This window comes from Dreissena polymorpha, chromosome 2, assembly GCF_020536995.1.
Source record: "Dreissena polymorpha isolate Duluth1 chromosome 2, UMN_Dpol_1.0, whole genome shotgun sequence".
Taxonomy (NCBI): Eukaryota; Metazoa; Mollusca; class Bivalvia; order Myida; family Dreissenidae; genus Dreissena; species Dreissena polymorpha.
The window spans coordinates 127,904,097-127,931,103 of NC_068356.1; the positions used below are offsets into that span (position 1 = coordinate 127,904,097).

Consider the following 27,007-nt stretch of genomic DNA (forward strand, 5'->3'; position numbering starts at 1 on the left):
TCTTAAATCAATGTTATATCTTTGTTTTAAAAAACTGCAACACTCATGACTGTAAATTAGGCATTACCATATTTCTTTACAACGTAATGCATGTACATCATCGATATATATAACATTTAAAACGAAAAATCGTTTTAAAATTCAAATGTTTGCATGGTGTTAGAACTACTGTTTTGATATCTTTGTTGTGAACAACGTGTTTAGGTTCAACGTCCGAAAAAAAAGATGTCCGAAAATAACTGCAAGCTGTTAAAACGCGAAATTAAGTTGAATTGAAACAACAATGCGTTAAATATTATTTTTCATCAATCTGACATTTTTCACGGCAACTGATCGGAGCAATATCACGAGGGTTCTGTGAAAATCGTCAGATCTCACGATCTGACAATATTGACGCTTCACCGGTCTATTTCGTTTCCGTAGAGATAGCTAATATCGTCCGTTTGTAAGCTCAAATTTGATTGGCTGACGGGTTCAATGGCTTATTCTAAAAATAAATGCTGCTCGAGCAGCATATTGCTGCTCGAGCAGGAATTTTGCTGCTCGAGCAGCATTTAAATGCTGCTCGACCAGTAAATTGCTGCTCGAGCAGCAATATCCTGCTCGAGCAGCATTTTTTTCTGCTCGAGCAGAAGTTAAAGTTTCGACCCCTTTGGTGCGCCATAGGCGAATATTTATTGCGCACCAAAGGGGTCGAAACTTTAACTTCTGCTCGAGCAGAAAAAAATGCTGCTCGAGCAGCATTTAAGTGCTGCTCGAGCAGCATATTGCTGCTCGAGCAGCAATTTACGTTCGAGCAGCATTTAAATGCTGCTCGAGCAGCAAAATTTCTGCTCGAGCAGCAATATGCTGCTCGAGCAGCATTTATTTTTAGAATAAGCCATTGAACCCGTCAGCCAATCAAATTTGAGCTTACAAACGGACGACATTAGCTATCTCTACGGAAACGAAATAGACCGATGAAGCGTCAATATTGTCAGATCGTGAGATCTGACGATTTTCACAGTACCCCCGTGATATTGCTCTAATCAGTCGCCGTGAAAAATGTCAGATTGATGAAAAATAATATTTTACGCCTTGTTGTTTCAATTCAACTTAATTTCGCGTTTTAACAGCTTGCAGTTATTTTCGGACATCTTTTTTTCGGACGTTGAACCTAAACACATTGTTCACAACAAAGAATCAAAACAGTAGTTCTAACACCATGCAAACATTTGAATTTTAAAACGATTTTCGTTTTAAATGTTATATATATCGATGATGTACATGCATTACGTTGTAAAGAAATATGGTAATGCCTAATTTCCAGTCCTGAGTGTTGCAGTTTTTTAATACAAAGATACAACATTGATTTAAGAAAATATTTTCAGATTATATATATATATATATATATATATATATATATATATATATATATATATATCAATTCAGGAAAACTATTGTATTATATTTCACACAATCATAGTTACCACATTCATCATTTATTTAATATGTCAATAAGCTCGATTGGTAATTGTTGGTTCGGCTCGGGTAATGCTTTAAAGTACCTTGTGTACTCTTAAGTATACTTTAATGTACCCCGGGTACGCTAAATATACTTAAACGTACCGTTGGTCTGTCTGTCAGTGCAGTCACTCACAAACTTTTCAGTGCTTTATCTCAGAAACTCAATATAAGTTTTCAACATGAAACTTTATGGGTGTATAAATATAGCTGAGGAGAGGTGCCATGCACAAGAACCATAACCCGCCACTATCTGATATAAGAGTTATTGCGCTTTGTTGTTTTTGTATGATGTAACTAGGGCTATATCTCAGATACTATACAAGATTTTAACATGAAACTTAATGGGTGTATAATTATCAATGCACGAGAACCATAACCGTATACTTTCTTACATAACGGTTATTGCCCTTACTTGTTATTGTCATTTTATGATTTAACTTTTCAGGGCTTTATCTCATTTATAGAACCATGCATAAGAACCACAACCCTTCACTTTCTTAAATAAGAGTTATTGCCCTTTGTTGTTTTTGTATGATGTAACTTCTCAGGGCTTTATCTCAGAAACTATTAATACAAGATTTCAACATGAAATTACATGGGTGTATAATTGTCAATGAGAATAAGTGCCATGCACAAGAAACATAACCCTAGTACATATGTACATGTCTGATGTTACTTTACAGGACTATATCACAGATACTATACACGATTTAAAGATGAAATTTAATGGATGTTAAGATATCAATGAGGAGAGGTGTCATGCACAAAATCTATAACCCTACACTTTCTTAAATAAGAGTTATTGCCAATTGTTTTTTTATGTTGTTGCTTTTAAATAAGTGAGATAAGGGTACAACCCTTCAAATAAACTTTTCTGTTAGTTCTGCACCCATCAATAATCAAAATTTATTTGGCGGGGGATATCAATTTAACGAATTTGCTTATTATTAGTCTAAACGTTGAAATAGACTTAATATTTTAAGTAGCAATGAGAATATAAGACACAACAGACTCATCAGTCATCAGTATTATGTTAGCATATCTTTAGTCGGTTACTGCACAAGGGCAATTAAAGTTGAAGTTTATCAGGTGGTCTAAAAGTCCTCACCGCCTAGCAGATAAGTCTACAAAGTATTTTAAAACCGGTTCATGAACATGAAATGATAAGTCATTTACGCCATCGGGATTAATTAATTTAAGTCAATATGTTTTTGGCACAGAAGGATTTTATTAATATTTTGTTGAGTTCTCAGATTAATCGAGCCCAAAGCACTTCCTGCTACAAAAACATATTTTCGCGAAACAACACATATTGATAATATCCATTTTAATGCCATGCGGGTCTTTACAGTGAAGTCATCGAGTCGCACAGATATGTTTGCCGCACCCCATGAATCAGAGGTCTGCGTCTCACGACTAGTCTCGATAAACTGAATCATGGGCCTGTCGCAACATTGTGGGATGCATTTTCATGACCAAACATTTGGCAGTCTGGAAATAAAGTAAAAGTCATTCATACTTAACTTAAAAAACAACATTTGTTTGCAATAAGAAAAGCATATATTCACTAGATTAAGTGTTCACAAAAATACTATTTCTGAAAATAAAATTGCAAGAACGATAGTTTGACAGTGAAAAGTATTAATGTTTTATGCATCATAAATATACAATCACATTAAGACACTGAAAAACAACTTTTCATACAGAATTATATAATGGAGCAAAGAGAATGCTTTTTTTCATTATATGACACATTCATAAAAATTAAAATATGAGTAATCTTCTTGTTTAACCTTTTTTCAGGGTTATTTGACAAAAGTGGGACTCTATAACACAGTTTGATCCTCAGGTTATGATATTACATATGAAATATCATGTCCTTTATAAATTTAAAAAAAATGCAAGGCTCTAAAAACCAATGCACCAACAGAAAGGTACTATGATTATATTCTACATTCTCCCATTATTTTGTTGAATAAAAGTTAATGCATATATTTACTAAGCAAACTAGAGCTTTGTCACAGACGTTACAAATACCCCCACGTGCCGCATTGACACAGACTATTTTGCATGCTGTCTTCACAAAACAAGAGAATCAAATTTATGGCGATTTTTAAGAATGATAATGCCATTATCATTTATGGCAATTTCGACCTTTGAACTCTTGAATTCTTTAGAATGACATGCAGTCCAAATTTATGGCCATTTTTTTACTTTTGAACTCCAAGTGTGACCTAGACCTTGGAGTTATCGACATAAATCTTTTGCATGACACATCGTCCAATGACTGTGAACAAATGTACCATGTATTTTTAAAATCTCACAATAAATGACATAGTTATGGCCCGGACAAGATCATTTATGGCCAATTTTGACCTTTGAACTCACAGTGTGACCTTGACGTTACAGATATAGACGTAATTCTTTTGCACAACACACCGTCCAATAATGGTGAACAAATGTGCCAAATGATTTTAAAATCTCACAATGAACAACATAGTTATGGCCTGGACAAGCTCATTTATGGCCTTTTTTTTACCTTTGAACTCAAAGTGTGACCTTGAACTTGGAGTTACCGACGTAATTCTTTTGCGCGACACACCGTCCAATGATGGTTAACAAATGTGCCAAATGATTTTAAAATCTCACAATGAATGACATAGTTATTGCCCAGACAAGCTCATTTATGGCCATTTTTAATCTTTGAACTGAAAGTGTTACCTTGACCTTCGAGATATTGAAGTAATTCTTTCGCGCGACACACCGTCCTATGATGGTGAACAAACTTGCCAAATGATTTTAAAATCTCACAATAAATGATAAAGTTATGGCCCGGACAAGCATTTGACCCTTGAACTCCAAGTGTGACCTTGATCTTGGAGATATCGACATACTTTTTTCACGCAACACACCGTCCCATGATGGTGAACAAATGTACCAAGTTATTTTAAAATCTAACGGTAAATGACATAGTTATGGTCCGGACAAACTTTCGGTTTAAAACACAATAAGTGACCCCATGACCTAGTTTTTGACCCAGCATGACCCATATTCATACTTGGCTTAAACATCATCAAGATACAACTTGTGACCAAGTTTGGTGAAGATCGGATGAAATTTCGGGACAGACCGACAGACCGACCGACAGTACGACAAAGTGACTCTTATATAGAAATATGAAGCTAATTTATTACCATCAATGCAAACACTCCACAGCTGTTTCCATGGCGCTGTTTGTTGCAAGGTGGCGCTTTGAACTCTGAACTGAATTTTTCCAAGCCATCTTTCACAATTTGCGCTCGTTGACACATGAACTGGCTGCAACAAATATTTTGTTGGTAAAAATCAACAAAAATCATGTGCCTATATACTTAAGCGGTACTTTATCTATACCAAATTGTTTTGGTAATCAGTTTTCAAACATATATATATATGTGAATCTATTAACACATTATTTGAAACAGATAAGTGTGAGAGATAGGACACAATAATAAATAAGAATGAACTAAGAAAGCAAGCTTAAATTTATATATAGCCTATCATTTTTAAAGTGTTGGTGGTCATTACAAGTTAATATTTATGATAAAGATCCAAATATAGAAAACAAATAAGATTTACAAAGTTTTTTGAATATCTTGTTTGGTATATTGCCTGATGAATGATAACTGGAACTGGCCAAAAAAGCTCCCTAAATTTGACCTTTGATCTCTTGTTAACGCATGCGCTGCAGCTTCTCTACATGGAGAACATATGTGGTAAGCTATATTAACAAGAGCACCGCCTTGCGGGTGCAGACCGCTCATCTATTTTCTTTTTAAAGGTGAAGGGATTCTCATTTTCAATCACAAAGGAGGGAGGGGCGGAGTGAAGAGGGGTGTATAGTGTGGGGGTGTGGAATTTATTACATTATCTTCCAAAAATGCGAAAAAAAAACGCAAAAAAAAATAAAAAAATCGGGGGGGGGGTGGGTGGGGGTGGGGGGGGGAGTGGGGGGGGATTTTTGGGTGCGATGGTTGGACGGTATTTCAAACATAAAATAATAAAAATAATTATGTTTGTTTTTTAACCGTTTCAAAAAAAAAAAAATTGGGGGGGGGGGGGGGGGTTGGGGGGGGGGGGGTAAAGTGTGAGGGTGTGGTGGTAATTTGTGAGATGATCTTAAAAAAAAAAAATTAGGGGGGGGGGATTCGGGTGGGGGGAGGGGGGGTGGTGGGGGATTGTTGGGTGCGATAGTTGGACAGTATTTCAAACATAAAATAATAAAAATAAATATTTGTGTATTTTAACCGTTTCAAAAAAAAAATTGGGGGGGTGGGGGGTGGGGGGGTATAGTGTGAGGGTGTGGTGGTCATTTGTGAGATGATCTTAAAAAAAAAAAAAAAAAAATAAGGGGGGGGGAGGGGGGGGGGAGGGCACAAGGGATGGTTTGGGTGGAGTCTATTGTGGTATGTCAGGTAAGAGTAGTTTTGTCAAAGTATCAATCAAATCTAATCATAAATAAAGAAGTTATGGCAATTTTAGCAAAATTTAATAATTTGACCTTGAGAGTCAAGGTCATTCAAAGGTCAAGGTAAAATTCAACTTGCCAGGTACAGTAACCTCATGATAGCATGAAAGTATTTGAAGTTTGAAAGCAATAGCCTTGATACTTAAGAAGTAAAGTGGATCGAAACACAAAATTTAACCATGTAGTCAAAGTTACTAAGTCAAAAAAGGGCCATAATCCCGTAAAAATGACAACCAGAGTTATGCAACTTGTCCTTTTACTGTACCCTTATGATAGTTTACAAGTGTTCCAAGTATGAAAGCAATATCTATGATACTTTAGGGGTAAAGTGGACCAAAACACAAAACTTAACCAAATTTTCAATTTTCTAAGTATAAAAAGGGCACATAATTCTGTCAAAATGCCAGTCAGGGTTACATTACTTTGCCTGCACAGTCCCCTTATAATAGTTAATAAGTGTTGCAAGTATGAAAGCAATAGCTTTGATACTGTAGGAATAAAATGGACCTAAACACAAAACTTAACCAAATTTTCAATTTTCTAAGTATAAAAAGGGCACAAAATTCTGTCAAAATGCACGCCAGAGTTATCTAACTTTGTCTGCCCAGTCCCCTAATGATAGTAAGTAAGTGTACCAAGTTTGAATGCTATAGCATTGATACTTTCTGAGAAAAGTGGACCTAAACACAAAACTTAACAAAAATTTTCAATTTTCTAAGTATAAAAAGGGCACATAATTCTGTCAAAATGCACGCCAGAGTTATCGAACTTTGCCTGCCCAGTCCCCTCATGATAGTTAGTAAGTGTACCAAGTTTGAATGCAATAGCATTGATACTTTCTGAGAAAAGTGGACCTAAACGCAAAACTTAACCGGACGCCGACGCCAACGCCGACGCCAAGGTGATGACAATAGCTCATAATTTTTTTTCAAAAAATAGATGAGCTAAAAATGGCATATTCAATTATCGAATCACAGTTTGGATAAGCTCAGATACACACATTAAATGCACATACACCAACTGCTACTGTGACTGCTATATCAAGCAGGTAAGACAAAAAATGAATTACAGCTTTGAACCTTACCAGAACAAATCGAACAAGGCCTTGTTGTTACCACCCAACGAGTCGTAAATGGTTACAGTCCTGGACATAACACTTGCAACCAGCAAAGCCCAGTGATTGTTGCCTTTTGCATTGTGGCAGCATAAGTAGATCATACATATTGAAGTCCACCTACAAAATGTGAAATTATAATGTACCTTAAACAATGTATACATTACTAAACAGTGAGAAATTTGCTCAAATTACTTCAAAGAAGTATAGTGGCATGCTAGAATCAAGTACAGTTTAAGTTAACAATAAAACAAAAGATTGTCAGGCAATATGGTACTCCTGGAACAACTTTGTATAGGTCATTTGCAAAGAACATGTAGAATTTATGAAGAACCACCACTTTTACATAAAAATTCATGTTATGTAAAACGAAGACTTTGGCATTCATATCTCACAGACAAATCAAGTCATTACCACTGCCACCGTCATCAACATAATTATTGGACACATATAGAACTACTATATCTCACTACATACAAAATGTGGTAGCCCTAGATCCTAGAGTTAAGGACAAGAGTATTTTAAAAGTTTTCACAAAATAAGCAAGCAAGAAGTGTATATAATGTTCAATTTTGTGACCCGCGGGTCAGGGTCAAATTTGACCCAAAGGGCATAATTTGAACAAACTTGGTAGACGACAATAAGATGTTACTGCAAACCAAATTTGGTAGCCATAGTCCGAATGGTTTTCAACAAGATTTTTTTTTAATTTTCACAAAATAGGCGCTTTATTCAATTTTGTGACCCCCCCCCCCGGGCAGGGTCAAAGTTTACCCAAGAGGCATAATTTGAACAAACTTGGTAGAGGAGTATAAGATGTCACTTCATACCAAATTTGGTAGCCCTAGGCCCAATGGTTATGAACAAGAATGATTTTTAAAGTTTACCCTAAATTAGCCATTTATAAGCATATGTTCAATTTCTGACCCTCGGGGCAGTTTTAAATTTGACTCCAGGGGCATAATTTGAACAAACTAAGAAGAGAACTAATACATGTCAATACATACCAAATTTGGTAGCACTATGCCATACAGTTATGAACAAGTAGATTTTTTAAGTTTTCACAAAATAGGCCTCATATAAGCATATGTTCAATTTTGTGACCCTCGGGGCAGGGTCAAACTTGACCCCAGGGACATAATTTGAGCAAACTTGGTAGAAGACAATAAGATGTCACTACATACCAAATTTGGTAGCCCTAACCCCAACGGTAATGGACAAAAAGATCTGTAAAGTTTTCACAAAATAGCCCCTTTATAAGCATATGTTAAATTTTGTGACCCTCGGGGCAGTTTCAAATTTGACCCCAGGAGCATAATTTGAACAAATTTGGTAGAGGGCTATTAGATGTCTCTACATAGCAAATTTGATAGCCCCATGCCCATATGGTAATGGATGAGAAGATTTTGAAAGATTTCACAAAATAGGCCTTATATAAGCGTATCTTCAATTTTGTAACCCCAGAGCAAAGTCAAATTTGACCCCAGGCGCATAATTTGAACAAATTTGAAATAGGTTCATCCAAGGAACATTACTGAGAAATTTCATCAGAATTGGACCAGTAGTTTAGGAGAAGAAGATGTTTAAAGGAAAAGTTAATGCACGGACGGACGCACGCAGGCACGGACGGACGCACGCATGGCGGACACAGGACCATGACATAAGCCCCGCTGGCCTTTGGCCACTGGAGCTAAAAATCAATTAAGGAAGGGAGGGAGCACCCCTCCCTAACCCAACCATAAAGGCCCCTGGACATCTGAAATATGATCACAAGCACTAATAATCATATTATTATGCTAAAACCGGGTCACCACTGTCGATAAATTGGAAATTGTTATGACTGTGAGATATAATGTAAACATTTGCATACAGATCAATCTTTTTTCTTCAAGCCAAACACAAAATAACAATGCAAATTTAAAGTTTTAAAGGTTTTCAATGGGTACAAATAGGGTATTTATCTGGACATTGGAAAAGTTGAAATACATGAAAATATCATCAAACAACTTAAATGTATTTCATTGTCAAATATGTTTTTCTTGATTTTTCTCCATACTTTACACAAATATGGGTGATTTCAAAACTAACTAGAAATGGCGCGGCAGAGGCCGACGTGTATCCCCACGTCGCATGTTTGACCCAGGGGTGCCCCAGGGTTGGTAATGGGGCTATGCATAGTTGAGATTGAACGTATTGTCATAAGAGAAGTTCGGTATCAATTAGATGTGAATCGGTGTAGAAATGAAGAAATTATAGTAAAAGGCAATTTTGGGTGGGCGTGGCCTATGTGGGCGGGGTGCCCCAGGGTTGGTAATGGGGCCATGCATAGTTGAGATTAACCATAATGTCATAAGACAGGCTCAGTATCAATTTGAAGTGAATCTGTGTAGAAATGAAGAAATTATAGTAAAAGGCAATTTTGGGTGGGCGTGGTCTATGTGGGCGTGGCCAATGTGGGCGGGGCACCCCAGGGTTGGTAATGGGGCCATGCATAGTTGAAATCATCCGTATTGCCATAAGAGAGGTTCAGTATCAATTTGAAGACATTCGGTGTAGTCTCCGGTGCACTCAAAATGTGCAGCTCCATGAGATACACATGCATGCCAAATATCAAGTTGCTATCTTGAATATTGCAAAAGTTATGACCAAGGTTAAAGTTTTGGGACACACACACACACACACACATACAATGACAGACAGGCCAAAAACAATATACCCACGATCTTTCGATCCGGGGGCATAAAAATGAGTAAAAATCTCTGACCCGGCCCCACCTCAACCCACATAACTTTTGACCCAGGGGTCAGATCAAAATTCCAAATAGTGCAGGGTCGCACATATGCTCATAGCTACCATGTGTATAAGTTTTAAGGTTCTAATGCTTATAGTGTAGGAGGAGAAAGTGGCCAGGACGGACAGATGGACGGACGTAAGACGGAGATAACTACAATATCCCCACTTTTTCTCCGAAAAGCGTAGTGATAATGAAGCCTAAATGAAAAATTTTCTCAAATTTTAGATGTTAAGTTATGGCAACAGTTTTGTTTGTATTGCATAGGGAAAGGGTTCAAGTTTTATAAATGAGTAGGGCCGTTCTGTCAGATGTCATCACTGTTTCACCACAAAAGATGTTAACCAAATGTTTTTGATTTTTTTTTTATAAATGTACATGTCTTTTGCACTTAATAAAACCCCATTAAAACATGTCATCAATATTTTGTGTGTTTTGTCAACATGCAGTATGTTCTTAAGCAAAATATAAATACAAAATCGGAAGTGTTCTAAAACAAAATATGGAAAAAATTAAATAAGCAAACCATTCAACATATATAAATACTTTTTAAATTTTTATTACATTTGACTACCGGTATACAAATTAATGTTTCCCCAAATAATGTTCTGTGCTAGAAGGTCCGTTTGATGATTTAAGGTTGATGTTTAGAGATTTAAGATTATTTGTACTTGACAACTTTAGTTTTCATTTATTCTAAGAAATACCCAAACAGTCAGTAATATACAAATTAAATTGGCATAAAATATTCTGATAAAATTATAAGATAAGTTACAGGGAACTTGAATTGTTTGCTGAAAGGATCTAGCATGATTTTAGGCCAAATCTGTACACTTGGGACATTTTCAAAATGGATGAAAATCTGAAGAAAAATAGCATGACTTTTATTTGTATTTTATTTGAGGTATTTTTGTGGCCCTTAGTATGTTTATAACCGATGGGATATCAGAGGCATAAGGAATCTCCATAATTATGCAGTGTGTCATAGATCTGTATTTCCCATAAAAAACACATATATTTCACAAATTGTAGATACATTTGACCTGGTTTTCAATATATTTCACATAGTTGTATATATTTGACTTTGGTTTCATAATTTATCTTGTTCTATATAATAAAGATCTATTTGACATTGCTCTCTATATGCTGGAGATCTATATGCTGGGCATTTTTCTCTATACAAATGGATAGCATACCTTGTTCTCTAAATAGCAAATGATGTTCTCTACATATTAAACATTGTTCTCTATGGCATTGACCTTGATCTTTAAATATAAGACATTATGCCTCTTCTATATGTTGGAATTTGATATCTATATATAAGACATTGCTCTCTATACTTGAAGTTGATCTAATATTGTGTTCTCTATATATTGGACGCTTTTCTATAAATATTGAACATGGTTCTGTATACAAAATACATGTTTATATTTTTTTATAATATTTGACCTCGTTTTCTATATAAATATGTGTCTTGTTCTGATAAAACTGGGCTAAATTCATGTGCGTAAAGTGTCGTCCCAGATTAGCCTGTGCAGTCCGCACCGGCTTATCAGGGACGACACTTTCCGCTTAAACTTGATTTTCGGTAAGAAGGGACTTCCTTCAAACTAAAAATACCATAAAAGCGGAAAGTCTCGTCCCTGATATGCCTGTGCAGTCTGCACAGGCTAATCAGGGACGAGACTTTCCGCACATGAATTAAGCCCAGTTTTCTCAAAACAAGACACATATAATTCACTGTTCTATATTTAGACCTTGCTCTCTATATATTAAACATTATATTCTCTATATATTGGACCTTGTTCTTTATAAATTAGACCTTGTTCTTTTTATACTTTATACATTAAACACGATGTCCTCTTACTTGACCTTCCTCTGTAATACAATATATTCTCTATATATTTTGGTAATGTGTCATTAAAAATGAATTAAATAATAATAAGTACTGTACCGTTGTTTATGGAAGGTTTTAACATGGTTTTTAGTTTAGATGTGTAGGAATTGTACCACAAGGGTGACAGTCTGCATGGTTTAATTATAAGTGTCTGAAAGACTTTGTCATCCATCATATTTGACATTTGACCATGTTCAACTTTTATTTTGGCTTTTTTTTTCAGTTGCTTTTGAATGCTTTATTAAATCAAAATTTAATCATTAATTCTGCTATAATGTAAGTTTGTTTTCACTTTCTGGAGGTTTATAAGAAAAACATTCATTTTATGTCCCAAGTGTACATGTACAACATTTAATAACCAACTTCAGGCTAACATTGAAGATTATTAGAGAATTAAAATTGACATTAATTTGAGAAGAGGAAATGTATTTTTGTAATAATGTTATGGTAAAGTCAAATATACTTCCCACACATTATCATTTATATGCTTATATTTTTCTTCTGAAGACAAAATATGGAGACATACCCATATAGTAAGAGTAGTTCACCCCCAGAGTGAAGAAACCACCTTTTTCTCTTGGAGATTACACCCTTCTGTGTACTTCTTTCCAGAAAATTAGTTTTTGCCTTTGTTTATTTTTTTAAAGCTATAACCTGTCCATCAAACATGATAAAAATTTCGTACACTTGGGACAATACGATATTTGTCTTGCAAAAAAAGTTCACAAGGTTTTGGCATCAAATTTTCTGTACATCTAGTGATAAGCATTAATGGTTTGAAGAAAATGATGTAAAACCTTGAAAATTCTATCTTATGAAAAATTTAAAATAACTTTCTTGCAAAATGTACACTTGGGACAGGGACAAATTTTGACCACATTTAGTATTCAGCTGTTCAAAATTTACATGAACAAATAATTGTATAAATACCTGTACAAATGTGTAGAAAAAACATGTGACAGGTTAAAAGGACACTTTTTGCCTATAAATATTGAAGCACTTTATGATGCCACCTCTTAATATACGTGAAGAGAGTTGAAAATTGTGGCACAAAATTGACAAGAACATCATTGCTTTGAACACTTGCTACAAGAGATATCAACCTAAGTTATAAGAAGCATTGTTTTATTTTTCTTAAAGCATATGCAGTTTTATATTCATTAAATGATGGCAATATCTAATATTTCTGAAAGTTTTATTGAAGTATAGAATTGAAAATTGCCTTTAACATAAAATGTCACGCAAAACCAGTACACTTGGGGCAATTTTAAGGATATTTTTCAATATATTTTGTTAATGAAGCAAGTTATTGAGAAGAATTTTCACATTTAAGTTAATCACATGGAAACACTTCTGTAAGATAGAAAAAGAACTCAAACATGCTTAATGGTAAGAACATAAATGCATGTTTTATTTAGGCTTCATTCTTTTTTAAATCACCCATAGGATATGATGCGGCATTTGTCTTTACGGTATATAAAAACTCAATCATTTTTACCCGGAAGTTGGCGCTGTAATAAAATTGCTATTCTTTGTGTTCTTTTACCAAGCTTGATTAGGAATTTTTGAAAACGCGCCATGGAGATTTTCTTTCACCATTAAAAATAATAGTTCACGGATTCAAACCATAATTCCTGATTTATATGTTGCTACAGTGGATTCCTGTTCTTAGCATACCATGTCAGCAAAAATTATGCTAATAACAGGAATATGCTATTAACCGGAACACACATTTTAGCATAAATATAGCAACTGGGGGCATACAATAAGTCAAATCTGTTAATAATTGATCGTCAAAGTGAAATTTAAATTCAACATTGTATATGATTGATGTTTAAGATAACTATTCATCAAATGGAATTGTATTCTAAGGTGTTTGCATTAGCATTTGAGCATATTTTTGCAGATTTAAAGCATATTTTCTTGGCATTCTGAGAATGTTATATGCTATAAAGACTTTAAGTGAATTCTGAATATTGGGGTTAAAAATTATGCTATTAATAGAAGAAAAATACATTAAAATTTAAGAATTAATCTGTGCTTTGACATTCTATATGCTAATAACAGAAATATGCTATTATCAGGTATGCTAATAAGTGGAATCCAGAAATTATCCTTCAGTCTGACAGAATTTTGTAGCCTGTCAGACCAAACATCTGACAGATTATTTTACATTTTGCGGTGTCTGACTTGGCTTCTCACTTTTGAGTCCATGATGCTAAATGTTTTAGATTCAACACTAGTTTCCTCAACCTCACAACACCAGAGCTCCTGTGATGCAAATATACTTAAGTGGTATAAAGAGATATTTTTTTCCCTGCAAATTGCGTTGAGTTCCTCACTTCTGGTTAAAAACAAACCTGTTACCCTCCAATTGACTGTCAATTTAAACAGCAAACTCCAATACATATTCCTGTTTGTATTCTTGTATGAAAATGTCCACAACATATGGGCGTAGTTATATGGGGACTGAATATTCAAATACATGTAGGTTAAGAAGTACAGTAAATGACATGACAAAATGCTGTTAGGACATATCATCATCCTTAATTCTAAACCAGCTATACATGACATTATTCTTAAGAGGGGCATTTCAGAATAAAGATAAAAAGATACAAACGCTTCGCAATGGAAAAATTATTTCCTGCAAATATTTTTTATCGAAATTATTTCTGTGAAGACATGTTGTACAATAGCATGCCATGGTTAAAATGAGTGTGTAATACAATGCCTAAACTCTTTCTGCAAAGTTTGGGAAGTCTGCTTTAGGGACATTTAAATGGAAGGACAGATGAAAGGTAACTCATTATAGTGCCACCAATGTAATTATTATGCAATTTTTTCGCAGTTCAGAGCTGAAAATAACATCCCAGAACTTAATTATGCACTGCCAAGTTATTCAATAAATAGTAAATTGTAAACATTTCAATTATGAAAAATTAAACAACTTGTAATTCAGACACAACTCACATTTGACCTGTTGTTAGCTTTGAACAAGCTAATTGGCCTCGGTGAAAAATAATTTACATTGAAATTGAGAAAAGTCCTTGAGAACTCAGTGCCCCAGATAATTATTTGGGAAATAGGGTTTTCAACCATTGATTTTGAAAAATAGGGTGATTCCATTCTTCATATAGAGTGAAATGAGTAATAAAAATGCATACCTTAAAATAATTGCTGATTTACTTCCGTTGACGCTGCACACTTGTATTGATTCAATAGAACTGTAAACTATCATCATAAATTTTAATAAACTGATGTTTCCTAATATCTTTAATCCTTGAAACTGTCCATGATATAAACTTTAAAAAATGTTGACACTTTCTAACCAATGACATGCCTTTTTATACTTTTGACAGGTTTGTTAAGTCACAGACTTTCCATCATGTTTTTTGGATGTCAACTCAACTGCTGTTTATACAGTTTCTAACAAAATCGATAACACGAATGATTCGGCACTTATTGGCTCTTGCTTTCTTGATTCGAAAAAGTTTGCGATCGGCTGATATTTTGGCGCAACAATCTCGGACGTCTTTCGACCTCTATCTGCTATTTTTATTTTGCATCGTAATAGAATCTGAAAGTACAGACGCTTAACAAAAACATGCACAATGAGCGACGAATTAGGTCAGATTGAAAACGCATAGCGTTTGAATAACTATGACCGTTTGCTGAGCTTGCTGAATGTAAGCGTCACCGCGTTACGATAATAATTCCAAAGAGAAAATACCTAAAATGAGCAAAGCATTATTAATCGAAGTTTTGTATCGTTAATTTGACGAATTTGCGTAAAAGTCAAATTAATTGCGTTTTCAATACTCATGATATCGTATTTCTTTGCATTTTTAAACATATTAATAGGGTGAAAGACGCAGATACGCAGCTTATCTGGGGCACTGAGAACTGGTTAACAGACATGATATTTTGCCTTTTTTGGATAATTGTAAAAGTTAGAATAGCAGATATACATGTATGGGGAGAACGAGAAACGTAAACAATGTTAACCAGAAAGGCACAATCACAGGCAATCGGCACCTGTGTCGGAAGCAATTATGAAGAATCATTAAGAAAGTAAATCGATAGAAACAGAGAACCTACACTTGCGCACCCTTTGAGCCATTCTTATCAGTCATCGTCGTGATTTTCGCAAAAGTTTTAACAGCCGTTAGACATTTATGATCGATTTTCTTATTAAGCGAATGGCAACAATTTTTCGATCGACTAGTTTGCAGCCAAAATATAAAGCACTTACCGCGTGTCAATGTTAAACTTTAAGCAGGTCGTCACATAAACTTGCAGAAGATGTGAAAAAGGCACCATCATGGCGGCAGCCATTTTTTCCAAACAAACCAGTTTCGCACCAAACGGCAAATATAACAAGAGTTCTGATTGGCTAATGCCATAATCTAAAAATAAATGCTGGTCGAGCAGGATTTTTCTGCTCGAGCAGAAAAAATGCTGGTCGAGCAACGAGCAGAAAAAATGCTGGTCGAGCAGTAAATTTGCTGCTCGAGCAGCATTTTGCTGGTCGAGCAGCATTTAAATGCTGCTCGAGCAGCATTTGTTTCTGCTCGAGCAGAAGTTAAAGTTTCGACCCCTTTGGTATCCCATAAATATTTATGTAAGTGCTCTTGTTGTTTTGGCTGTTGCTTTCGATGACATAATTGCCGTGGGGTTGTTGTTTGGGTGGCTGCGTGTTTGGTTGGTGTTTTGGTGGATTTTGTGCTTGTGAGGTGGTCGGTTTTCGTGGTTGTTTAGTGTGTTGTTTTTGGTGTGTTGCGGGAATTTGAGTGTTGTTTTTACGTTGATATTGCTTTAAGTGTTGAGTAGCTAAGTGTTCCTGGTTGATTGATATATATTTGGTGCGGGTTGTTAGGGCGGTATTGGTTAAGTTTGTTCTCAAACGTATTCTACCTCGTTTTCTGGAAATGTTTGTTATATCATCCATATTTCTTTTATTTGTTCATTCCAATTACACATATGCTTGATAAACAAAGCAAACTTTAAAAAATCTTAGCATTTCTTTCTTAGAATTCTTATCCCATTACTATATTGAGACTTTATGTACAGACAAATGTACATTTAAAGGGAAATAATTTGTACTCTGTTGGAAAACATGGTTTGCAATAATTTTAATCAAATAACATAAATAAATTTAATAATTTAGGGGACAATGCTTTCATACGATAATAAAAAAAAATCAAATAAGCAGTATTGTAAACTGGAGTGATTTATTTTCTTCCATATCACGAGACGTGTAGCCACAACTCACGTACCCTTATTCAATTATATGAATGTAGCAAAACAAGACACAAATGTATAATACACAAAGTACTTACTTACATGTACACACTTTCGCCTTTTACCCCTAGGCAAATGTTTACAAATATATTTGAAGTTGTAACATATACTTAAGCACTTGATTAAATAGCAAAACTCAACTATTCATCGTTAATGTACAACTGGCAATGGAATAAAGCCAAGAAAGGCTTACAGTAAAAACGTTACTGTATTTGCTTCCACTAATCTGGCCGATCTTAATTGTTTGTGAAAGCCCTGTTTTTGTCGGTATTTCGTGGTTATGTGCCGATTATAATTGTTGAATTCAAGTAAATTCGCTATTCTTTTTTATTAAGTCGGAGATTTTAAAAATAAATTCTATGATAATCGCTATTTAAACTTTAAATAAGGAAACATTATTTCCCTTTCTCTTATAGTATCTGTCCTCCTCATAGTATCGTGCCTTTAACGAAAAACATTCAATACGTTACAGTAATGTTTTTTTCAAGTGTCAGAAGTTGTAATCTATTTGATGGCTATCGATGACTATTACGACGATCATTCTCGTGATTTCCGGTGTTCGCTGGAAAGAAGGTCATGTTTATTTCAGGGTGATGCTATGATGTTTTATTACTTAACACACATTTAGGATAGTTTGTTTATGGATTAATAGTAGCTTTATCAAATGTTTTATATGCCGCTTAGTTTTGAATAAAATTTAAAAATATTTTAATAACAACGTGAGCAAGATTTTCTTTTTTCAATTCAGTTACTTTTTTAGAACAAGCATATTCACATAGAAACAAATCTTAGCGGCCGATACTGTGAGACAAATGTACATGAAACAAATTACCAAAGGGAGCTAAGTCCAGCCGGTATTTTGTCAAAACATTGCCGATTTAAATGCAGTTTTTGCTGTTATGTCCAAGAATACACATTTAAAATATAGATTGACATATAACACAAGCGTGTTTTTGTATTTGGTCACTTCCAAATTTCGTATCTATTCATTAATAGGGTCGATACTACGGAAAAACAAATTACTTACCGGTACATACGACGGTTAAATACAGATTTGGACCATTTTTATATGTGATTGTTTTTGTTTATTTAAGTGTGGATCTTAAAAAAATGTTAACAGAACAGTAAAACCTACTTAATTACCAAAATTGACGGCGATGTCAGTGAACAAATGAAATTTTATTTTTCTTTCCTGACATAAAAATAAGTTAATTAAAGGGAGGTAATTGATATTTGATTAAAAACAAGATTTGAATATAACTTATAATACTAACATTAATAATTGGGAAGTAAAGTACTAAATATTTTATTGTTAAGTGAAATTTAAATCTTTTATTTAAATAAAAAATATATACATAATTTTATAAATTAAATTCGGTGCCCATGTGCGTTTCATCTGTTATCAAAGTATCCGTTAAACATAATGGATACACCAAATTATTGGATCGTCAAGTCTTATCGGCTGACGAGAACAGCGTGGGACTATGAAACTAATTAGTTAAAATATCATTCTGAATTAACAATAGTCAACTAATAACGAAAAACCAACTCTCTGAAAGAAAAATCACTATCAAATTATTAATATGAACCGAAAACGGGGTGCAACGCTTTTAACAGCCATTTTTAACTTCATCAATTGAGCAGCGATTTCCATGAACTTGGTCTTATTCAACGCAGAAATAAATTTCCTTTCTGGAAATATGTTTACAAATGCTGAGTCAAATTGTAAGAAATAATAAGACACACAACTCCCGTGACCTATGGTCATCCATCAAACCCGATTCAAGTATTACATCTTCAATTACATCTTCAGGAGTAACGACACACCTTCGCGTTGGACCAATGAAATCACTCGTGTGTTTAAAATGTCGCCTATTTGAAATTAATGTAAACAAAGGTTTCAAACGGCGCTGGACAGTTAGTGTTGATGTATAAAAACAAAAGTTACAAACGGCGCTGGACAGTTAGTGTTGATGTATAATGTAACGACAATAACGGTAATAATGCATACGTTTTATTGAATTATTGTTCCGAGGTCTGTGATCTTTGCAGGGAAATGCCCTTTACTCCTTGAATAATTTAGTCTAAAATCGGTGACGCGTAGGTCACGCGAGTTTCCAGAAAGGGAATTTATTTCTGCGTTGAATAAGACCGAGTTCATGGAAATCGCTGCACTATTGATGAAGTTATGGCTGATTTAACCGATGCATCCCGTTTATGTATATATATATATTAAACGAGTTCAGGAATTTTGTTAGTAAGCGAGCCTTTGTATGATATGACAACGAGTGTCAGATCTTTTTTATCACATGCTTTTAAATGAAACAAGAAATATGTTTGAAAAAGATATACGGCGTTGATTTTGGTTGTGGTTGATGAAAGATAAAAATTTATATCAATAAGACAGTAAATGCCTTTTTCTGAACAGTTCTTAGCAGAATCACATGCAAATCAATTACGTTGCGCCAGATTTCGTGGTTTATTTCGCATTTAATATTATATAAATTTATTAACCATATATCTATAGATATAGAACAGAAATACACAAGAAGAATGGAAATTAAATGAAAATATACGAGTCAATGGCCCTCACACGCATCAACCGTACATATTTGAAATATTAATAAGCGCGTTCTTCAAGAATTCGATTTTTTATAGTATCGTGAATCATCGCGCTCATGCTTAATAAATTGGTCGCTATGGTGGAATAATTCTTAACAATCAAAACTTGTACTTGTCATGGAACTATTGAAAACAAGAAATATCTTTAAAAAATTGATTGTGGCTGGACTTGGTGAAAAGTAAAGAGTTCAATGAATGAGATCAAAGATAGCGAATGTCTTTTTCTGTGCAGTTCTTAGCTGCATCACACGCAGTACGGGATGCTACGCGGAGTTTTCGCGGCTTATTTTACATTATTACATATTGCTGGTCATAAACCTATAGATACATAACAGAAAACCAAATGAAGAATGGAAGTGAAATTAAAACATATGAGTCAACAGGCCACACGCGAAGTATCCGTACATATTTTAAACATTTATACGCGCGTTCTTCGAACTAACCTGTTTTGGTGGTTTGTCGGGCTTTGCTATTTGATTCGAGTATTAACAGTATCGAGAATCATCGCGCTCATGCTTATTACATTAGTCAATATGGTGGAATAATTCTTGTTAAATTAATCAAAAATAATATTTATCATGGTATTGTTGAAAACACAATAAGAATCTATTATTGACATAACATAATCATATCGCTGAATATCTTCATTTAACATATTTCTGGTCTTAAGAAAATTCCAGTTCACCTAGTTCATGCGTTAGCGTCTATATTATATAACGATTACTTTACTGGCCGCGAACTGACCCTGATACCTTGAGGGTTGGAATGCAGTGTATTTAAGTGAGGACACGCGTTCACATGCCGGAATGACCGCTTGTTTAAAACTTTATACTTTTACACGTTAAATGTTCAATTTCGAAAACAATTTAAAATGGTTTGGCCAAAACGAATAGGATAGGGAAAACGATAGTTGTATGAACTTAAATATACTAGTACACAGACAGGAATATGGAAGTAATTTCTAAATATGAGAACATAGCCTTTTAGTACAAACGCGCTGGCGCTGGTAATCCTCTGAAAATAAAAGGTGCACGCACAAACTGTTTTGAGTCAAGAGTTGAGTGTAAAACTGTTCTATCTATTAGCCTTTTCATACGAGATAAAATTGTTTCACGCTTAACACGCAGTATATGTTACAAAGACGCGTTCATGTTTCCAATGTTCTGGTGGTATGCTCAAATCAGTCAATGGAATAAATGAAGTGTATTCATTCGTGTCTAACCGCGGAAAAGGTCAGGTAAGGTCAAAAGTGACGTTAAACAGCTATGCCGAAAAAATAAAATAAATAATTACGCAAACATAATGATAAATCCCGAATGTTGTTTACATTTTGTGACGTCATTTGACGTTGCAACGTTATTTCAGCAAAATAATAAAATGCGATTTGTCAATGAACGAAAACTAAGCCAATGAAAACGCTTTAAAATGTTGTATAACACATGTGTAATATAAAAAAATATGTAATGGTTGTATTACATGGGAAACAGGGTAAAGCATGTGATAAATATATATATATATTTGATAGTGAATTTTGTATTTGTAATTTTGTAAATATTATTTTGTATTTAAAAAGCTGTTTTTACTAATTAATATCATAGCCACACGCTAACCACCTGTGATCCCAATCGCATTGAAAACTTGCCAACACTTCACGCCTTTTTGATAAGCGTAAATCACGGTACCTAACCAATACGGATAATACCGGAAACTTGTGAACGATTCCGGATAATACGCGAAACGGCACCGGATCATATCAGAACATAAACAAGACGAAATGATGGATGTGCCTAATATTGTGAGCGAAAAAGTCAACAAGACCGCGTAAGTATGCCAAATACTATTGCTCACGGAACATTATGGTATTTCAGCTTATGGTTGAATTCAAAATTCGACATAAAAAAAAATATTTTATCAAAACGAACGAAAACAAATGAACCATACCTATCTCATAGTCATGAAATACTTTTAAAAAACTTGCATTTTTGTAACTGGCGAGAAAAAACATATGCTACTACTACTTTGCAATGTTGTAAAAATTATTTAGATGTATAAAAAAATCGTAGGAATTTACAGGCAACATCAAAAACGTGAGCATTTGCGTTTTAAAAGGGTCGCATATTGATTTCACTGGCACCGGATAACAGACGAAACCATAAAATACTGGCACCGGATAAAGTCCGGAAACACGGCACTGGATAATACACGAAATTAATTGATACATATACAGATGATTACGTGCTTTTCAGCAGGTTTTATAAACAACATGTGCACATCTTATGTGAAACTTTTAATATAGTACTTGAAGTTGGTTTCAAAAATGGATATGAGTTGACGATACGGATTGTATCGATGTAAATTCGCACTTTTCAGTTTAATTCTTCCACCTAAAAGAAGTAATGCCTACTAAGAGAAACATGAAAAAATGTATAATATGTGTGTCGCGCCCTCTTGCGGAAATCTCGATATAGCTGTAGCAATTGTCTAGTATATGTGCGTGCGTGCGTTCAATCAAGCTTGACCGGACTGGCAAATTGTCATTTATCATGAAATTTAAAAATAAATTACCACAAGTGTTCACAATATACAATTCAGGATATGTTGTATATATGGAAAGGCATGCAAAGCTACTATGCGTTAATACTGTATGGAAACGCAAATAATATGACGTCATTTTCATTGTATATATTTCAGACTGAAACGGAAGAGAAAATCGTCTCTGTGGTTACATCAACCAAAAAAAAACTAAATTCCGCGAAGAAAACTTACCTGCAACAGTACCTTCCACATCAACAAGTAAATCCGATTCTGAGGCTGCATTATGTGAGAAACCAGAGTGTGTCCCAGCACTCCTACCTTATTTACTTTACTAGACTCACGAAATTTGGGACACATTTTGCAAAACCGGTATGGCTGCAATTTCCAACTACTAGTATTTGCTTGCAACTGAAAGATATTTCATTTTGGTGTGGTCTTGTGCTGGAGTGGGGGTAAAGAAAGTGCCCGGGTGAAACCCCGCCAGTCCGGTATGGCGACCACTAATCAAGCTCTCATGTACCGGAAGCGACGATTGAACCCGGGTCGCCTAGGCGAGAAGCGCGAGTACCAACCACTGCGCTAACCAGACAGCCACGATGTTCTAATGTGTTTAATGAAATGCGTATATATGATACAAGCAAGTGGTAGACAAAAACGTAATCATTAAACGCAGATATGTGTTATGCATATATGTTTTTGTAACAAAAGCGTATAATCTTAACTTGCAGGTATTGCGCAATAGACATTAAAGCACCCATGAAATGCCATTACACTAGTTCCACATGCCTTATATTTAAATTCCAATTAATCGCTAGATTTGTTTAAATTTTGCTTTAATTCTTGGGAGATGTCTGCAGTGTTTTATTATATTTGGGCGTATATTTCTTTGTTTTCAGAAATCATGCATTTGATTCACCTACGAGGCTTGGAAAAAGACAACGAAAATCGAAACGGTCAGATATCAGCAGACGGCATGAGGTCGCAAGGGGCTGTTTGCCAATTCGCAGCCACCACAAATGCGATGAGTCAAAGATTCTGCCAACCACTCGTCTTGGTATAACGTTGGAGGACACTATGAAAGTGTAAATTGTATTATGTCACCACATTAGGAGAACAAAGTGTTCATCACGGAACAGAACGAACTACTATGTCACTATTAAAATAGTTGATTAAATAAAGGTCTTAACATGGCAGTACATACCTAACGCGGTGTTCGCATGTGGTGCACTGTTCCTGTTCTATTTCAACGACCATTAGACAGTTGAATTAAACTTTCAATTTTATCAACATGTCCAATGTATTTTATGAAAATTTGGAGAAAGTGAAATCTAATATCGCAATAATAACTACTATTTGTTTCAACTTACCTTTTAGGGGTTTCGAATGTAATTTAGCAAAAAGCATTTAAATGAATATACATTTGTAGTTTTTTTGAACGAGTCCCCCCTTCCAATATCAGCAATGTGATTTGAATGTGCTCGCTACTTAGGCTTGTGTATTGACATAAAACATATTGTTTTGACAAGTGACAGGTTGTTATATGATCTTTGGATGTTTCAATACACAGGATATTGGTTTTTTGAAACCGCTAAAGGATCAGCCACGAAAGTGCTGTAGATCATACAGTGTCTTCTTTGTCTCACCACATAGCACATCCAATGTGGCTGTAAGCTTAATGGCATTCTGCTTTTTAATGTGTGACTGATGATCACAACACCGTGCATTTTTTTCAAGGTGTGAAAACAAAACATTCTAATCTATTAGAGTTTATAGTCTGGCAGCTGTGGCGCCAAATATTCTATTGCAGAGTTATTTATGCTTCAATCATTTATGATTGCATGGTTTTAACAGAAAGATATCCATGTACCAGATTATAAATACACTCCTGTTTATGGAAAACAAACCTCAAAAATCATAATTTAACAAGCATATTTTTCTCATGTCAAATACCATCGTTTGTCTGAAGATAATTTGCATAATAAAACAGTTGAAACTTAACATAAACTTATTTGTTAGTTTTTGACCCGGCATGACCCATATTCAAACTTGACCTAGACATCATCTAGATACAACTTCTGGCCAAGTAAGGTGAATATGGTGTAAAAACTACTTGAATTAGAGAGCGGACACCATGCTCAATGTTTAAAACACACTCAGTAACCCTGTGACCTAGTTTTTGTCCTGCCATGACCCATGTTCAAACTTGGCCTAGACATCATCTAGATACAACTCCTGACCACGTTTGGTGAAGCTCGGATGAAAACTACTTGAATTAGAGAGCAGACACCATGCTCAATGTTTAAAACGCACGAAGTGACCACGTGACCTAGTTTTTGACCCCCACATGAATCATATGCAAACTTTTCATAGACATCATCTAGATACAACATCTAACCAAGTTTGGTGAAGATCGGATGAAAACAACTTGAATTAGAGAGCGGACACTTAATACAGACAGACCGACCAACAGACAAGCTCACTCATATATACCCCCTAAACTTAGTTTGTAGGGGTATTTACATGTTTTTACAAGCTTAAACAAATATAACAGTGGACTCTGTTTAGTTATTTATTCTTTTCTGTAATATTGTATTAGGAAACTACAAAGAACACATTTATTGATAATACTCAACATTAAACCAGCAAAAATTAAAACAATAGTCAAACTTAAAATGAACTTAAAGACCAGCAGCTCCTGCCATGATTTTATACATTTATATTATACAGTTAATACTTTTCAGTCAATAGACACTTCAATAAATAATGAATATAAGAAAGCCTGTTTCTTTTGTCTTGTGAAAACTGAATGAAAAATATATACACAAATAACACAATTCATATATTGTTGAAAGAAAAAGTTGCAATTATCATCAAGCATCTTGCTCAAAGAAATAAAACTTCATACAATCAAATGCTGGCTTGTCACCATGGCATCTCGTAAATGGGGTAGAAAATATTATTTAACAACTGCAAGTTAGCCCTAACAAACATATACCATGCATCAAGCTTTTAAATACATGTAGTTTTAACAGAATAACCTTAATGCAGAGCCCTAACACATATATACCCAATATGCAAATACTGTTTAATAACAATTTAAATTCTAACAGTTGTAATATTCTCCAACAATAAATGTCATTACCTGAAATAGCAAGAATATTAAATAAAAGTATTCAGACAGTTTGTTGCTGTTAATCATCAACCAAATAATCATCATCATCATCATCTTAAGAAGGACACAATCCAACAATGCTACACTATATTTTAAGGCAGGATTAATATTCAGATGACCGCATTAAAAAAATAAATGCCACAATATGAATTAATTTCATGCAGCTGGTATACCGGGTATTGGTAATTTCTCAAAAGCAATGCTTCTTTATGTCAACAAAATGATTTCCTAATTGCTAAGCAAATCTTCTGAGCAAACATCATGATGAAGACTGGCTGAAAAACAAGTGCTTATAAGATTCATAAGGGTTTACTATTGCCATTAAGTTTCTGCTAAGGCCTTACAGTAAACAGATATAACTGTATAATTATATGCCTTTATAACATTATAATATATCCAGAGTTTTATCTGTACTTATTCTGACTAAAGCATTTAAAACACTAATGACCAGTCTTCTTTTTGTGTCTTTAAAAAGAAGATCTATATTTGTAAAAAGTTCCACACACAAAACACTGATGTTGTTCGGGGTCATCATGAGCCTTCATGTGTTCTTGAAGGTAGTGTTTTGTCTTGAAAATGCTTCCACACTTATCACACTTGGGTGATTCCATTTTTCCGCACACATGCCGTGACAGGTTAGGCAAGTACTGATATGCTTTGTTGCACTTAGGACACTTAAATGGTTTGGACCCATCATGTTTTGCCCTGTGTCCATCTAACTCATTTCTATAATTGTAACCCTTCCCACATACTTCACACACAGATTTCAAGTAAGATTTGTGTAGCCTTGTTCTGTGAACATTTAAGTCGCGTTTTGTTTTAAAGGTCTTTTCACATTCAATGCACGAGAAAGTGCGTAAGTTACTGTGGTTGCTCATATGATTCTTTAAGTCATAGGTGGAATAGAACATTTTTTCGCAAACAGTGCACTTTTGACCATCGTTGGAATGGCTAACTAAATGCCTTTTGTATCCTGTTCTTGTGCTATATTTGTTTACACACATATTGCATTCATGTTTCTTCTTATTGTCAACAACAATTTCAACAGAACATTCTAAGTCTAAAGGTTGCTCTGTGGCTTTTTCATTATTGTTGCAGTCAAACAATAAATTAACCGCTTGGTCTCCAGACTCAACATTGTGTTCATTTCTATCAGTTTCAGATGACACCACAAAACTCTCCTGCTCCTGTTCAGTCACCGCAAATCCAAAAAAACTTAGGTCGTTCGTGAAATCCTGAAATAAATTATCATATTTTAGCAATTGACATATGCTATTGTTCCGAAGTCATGAGCCTTTGAACTGGCACACTTTTCTTTCATGGTTACTTTACGAATGCCATGGGGACAGCAGTTGATCAAAGCAGGATAAATTGTTCCAATTTTTTTTTAAGTTAACAAGAGCTCCCTGGTCGGAGACAGAGGCCCCCCTAAACAGGGCCTTGACATGGGATTTTTCGCAACAAAAATGATCATATGAGTCAATCTTATCATATAAGCGTGACTTAGCCACTTAAATACAACTTAATGTCACAGTGATCTTGACATTTGAACTAGTGACCCC

At 34.7% G+C, this 27,007-nt stretch overlaps 3 protein-coding genes and 1 long non-coding RNA gene across 5 annotated transcripts in view; 1 reads left to right on the plus strand and 3 right to left on the minus strand.

The window, feature by feature from the left end:
• Window positions 1-27,007, minus strand: part of LOC127868950 (uncharacterized) — a 350,197-nt gene that overhangs the window by 124,610 nt on the left and 198,580 nt on the right. The window lies entirely within an intron of this gene.
• The window catches only part of LOC127868951 (uncharacterized), a 340,228-nt gene that overhangs the window by 124,610 nt on the left and 188,611 nt on the right, over window positions 1-27,007 (minus strand). The window lies entirely within an intron of this gene.
• Window positions 2,519-7,538, minus strand: LOC127868960 (sentrin-specific protease 1-like). The gene is made up of 3 exons (XM_052411180.1): window positions 7,098-7,538; window positions 4,701-4,824; window positions 2,519-2,997 (listed from the first exon to the last, which is right to left on the minus strand). Exons 1-3 carry the CDS (start codon window positions 7,289-7,291, stop codon window positions 2,923-2,925), a joined length of 393 nt encoding a protein of 130 aa, XP_052267140.1. The 5' UTR covers window positions 7,292-7,538; the 3' UTR covers window positions 2,519-2,922.
• LOC127868964 (uncharacterized) lies at window positions 21,467-23,859 on the plus strand. Its single transcript, XR_008044335.1, has 3 exons — window positions 21,467-21,559; window positions 22,430-22,642; window positions 23,170-23,859. It is a non-coding gene; the product is annotated as an uncharacterized LOC127868964 (long non-coding RNA).

What these genes read in the sequence shown, in the direction of transcription:
- LOC127868960 (XM_052411180.1), bottom strand. Translation starts at nt 7,291, where the DNA reads ATGTATACATTGTTTAAGGTACATTATAATTTCACATTTTGTAGGTGG. An exon ending in GCCTTGTTCGATTTGTTCTG is followed by an intron (nt 4,825 to 7,097) that starts GTAAGGTTCAAA and finishes TATTTGTTGCAG; the next exon opens with CCAGTTCATGTGTCAACGAG. An exon ending in GTGGAGTGTTTGCATTGATG is followed by an intron (nt 2,998 to 4,700) that starts GTAATAAATTAG and finishes CTTTATTTCCAG; the next exon opens with ACTGCCAAATGTTTGGTCAT.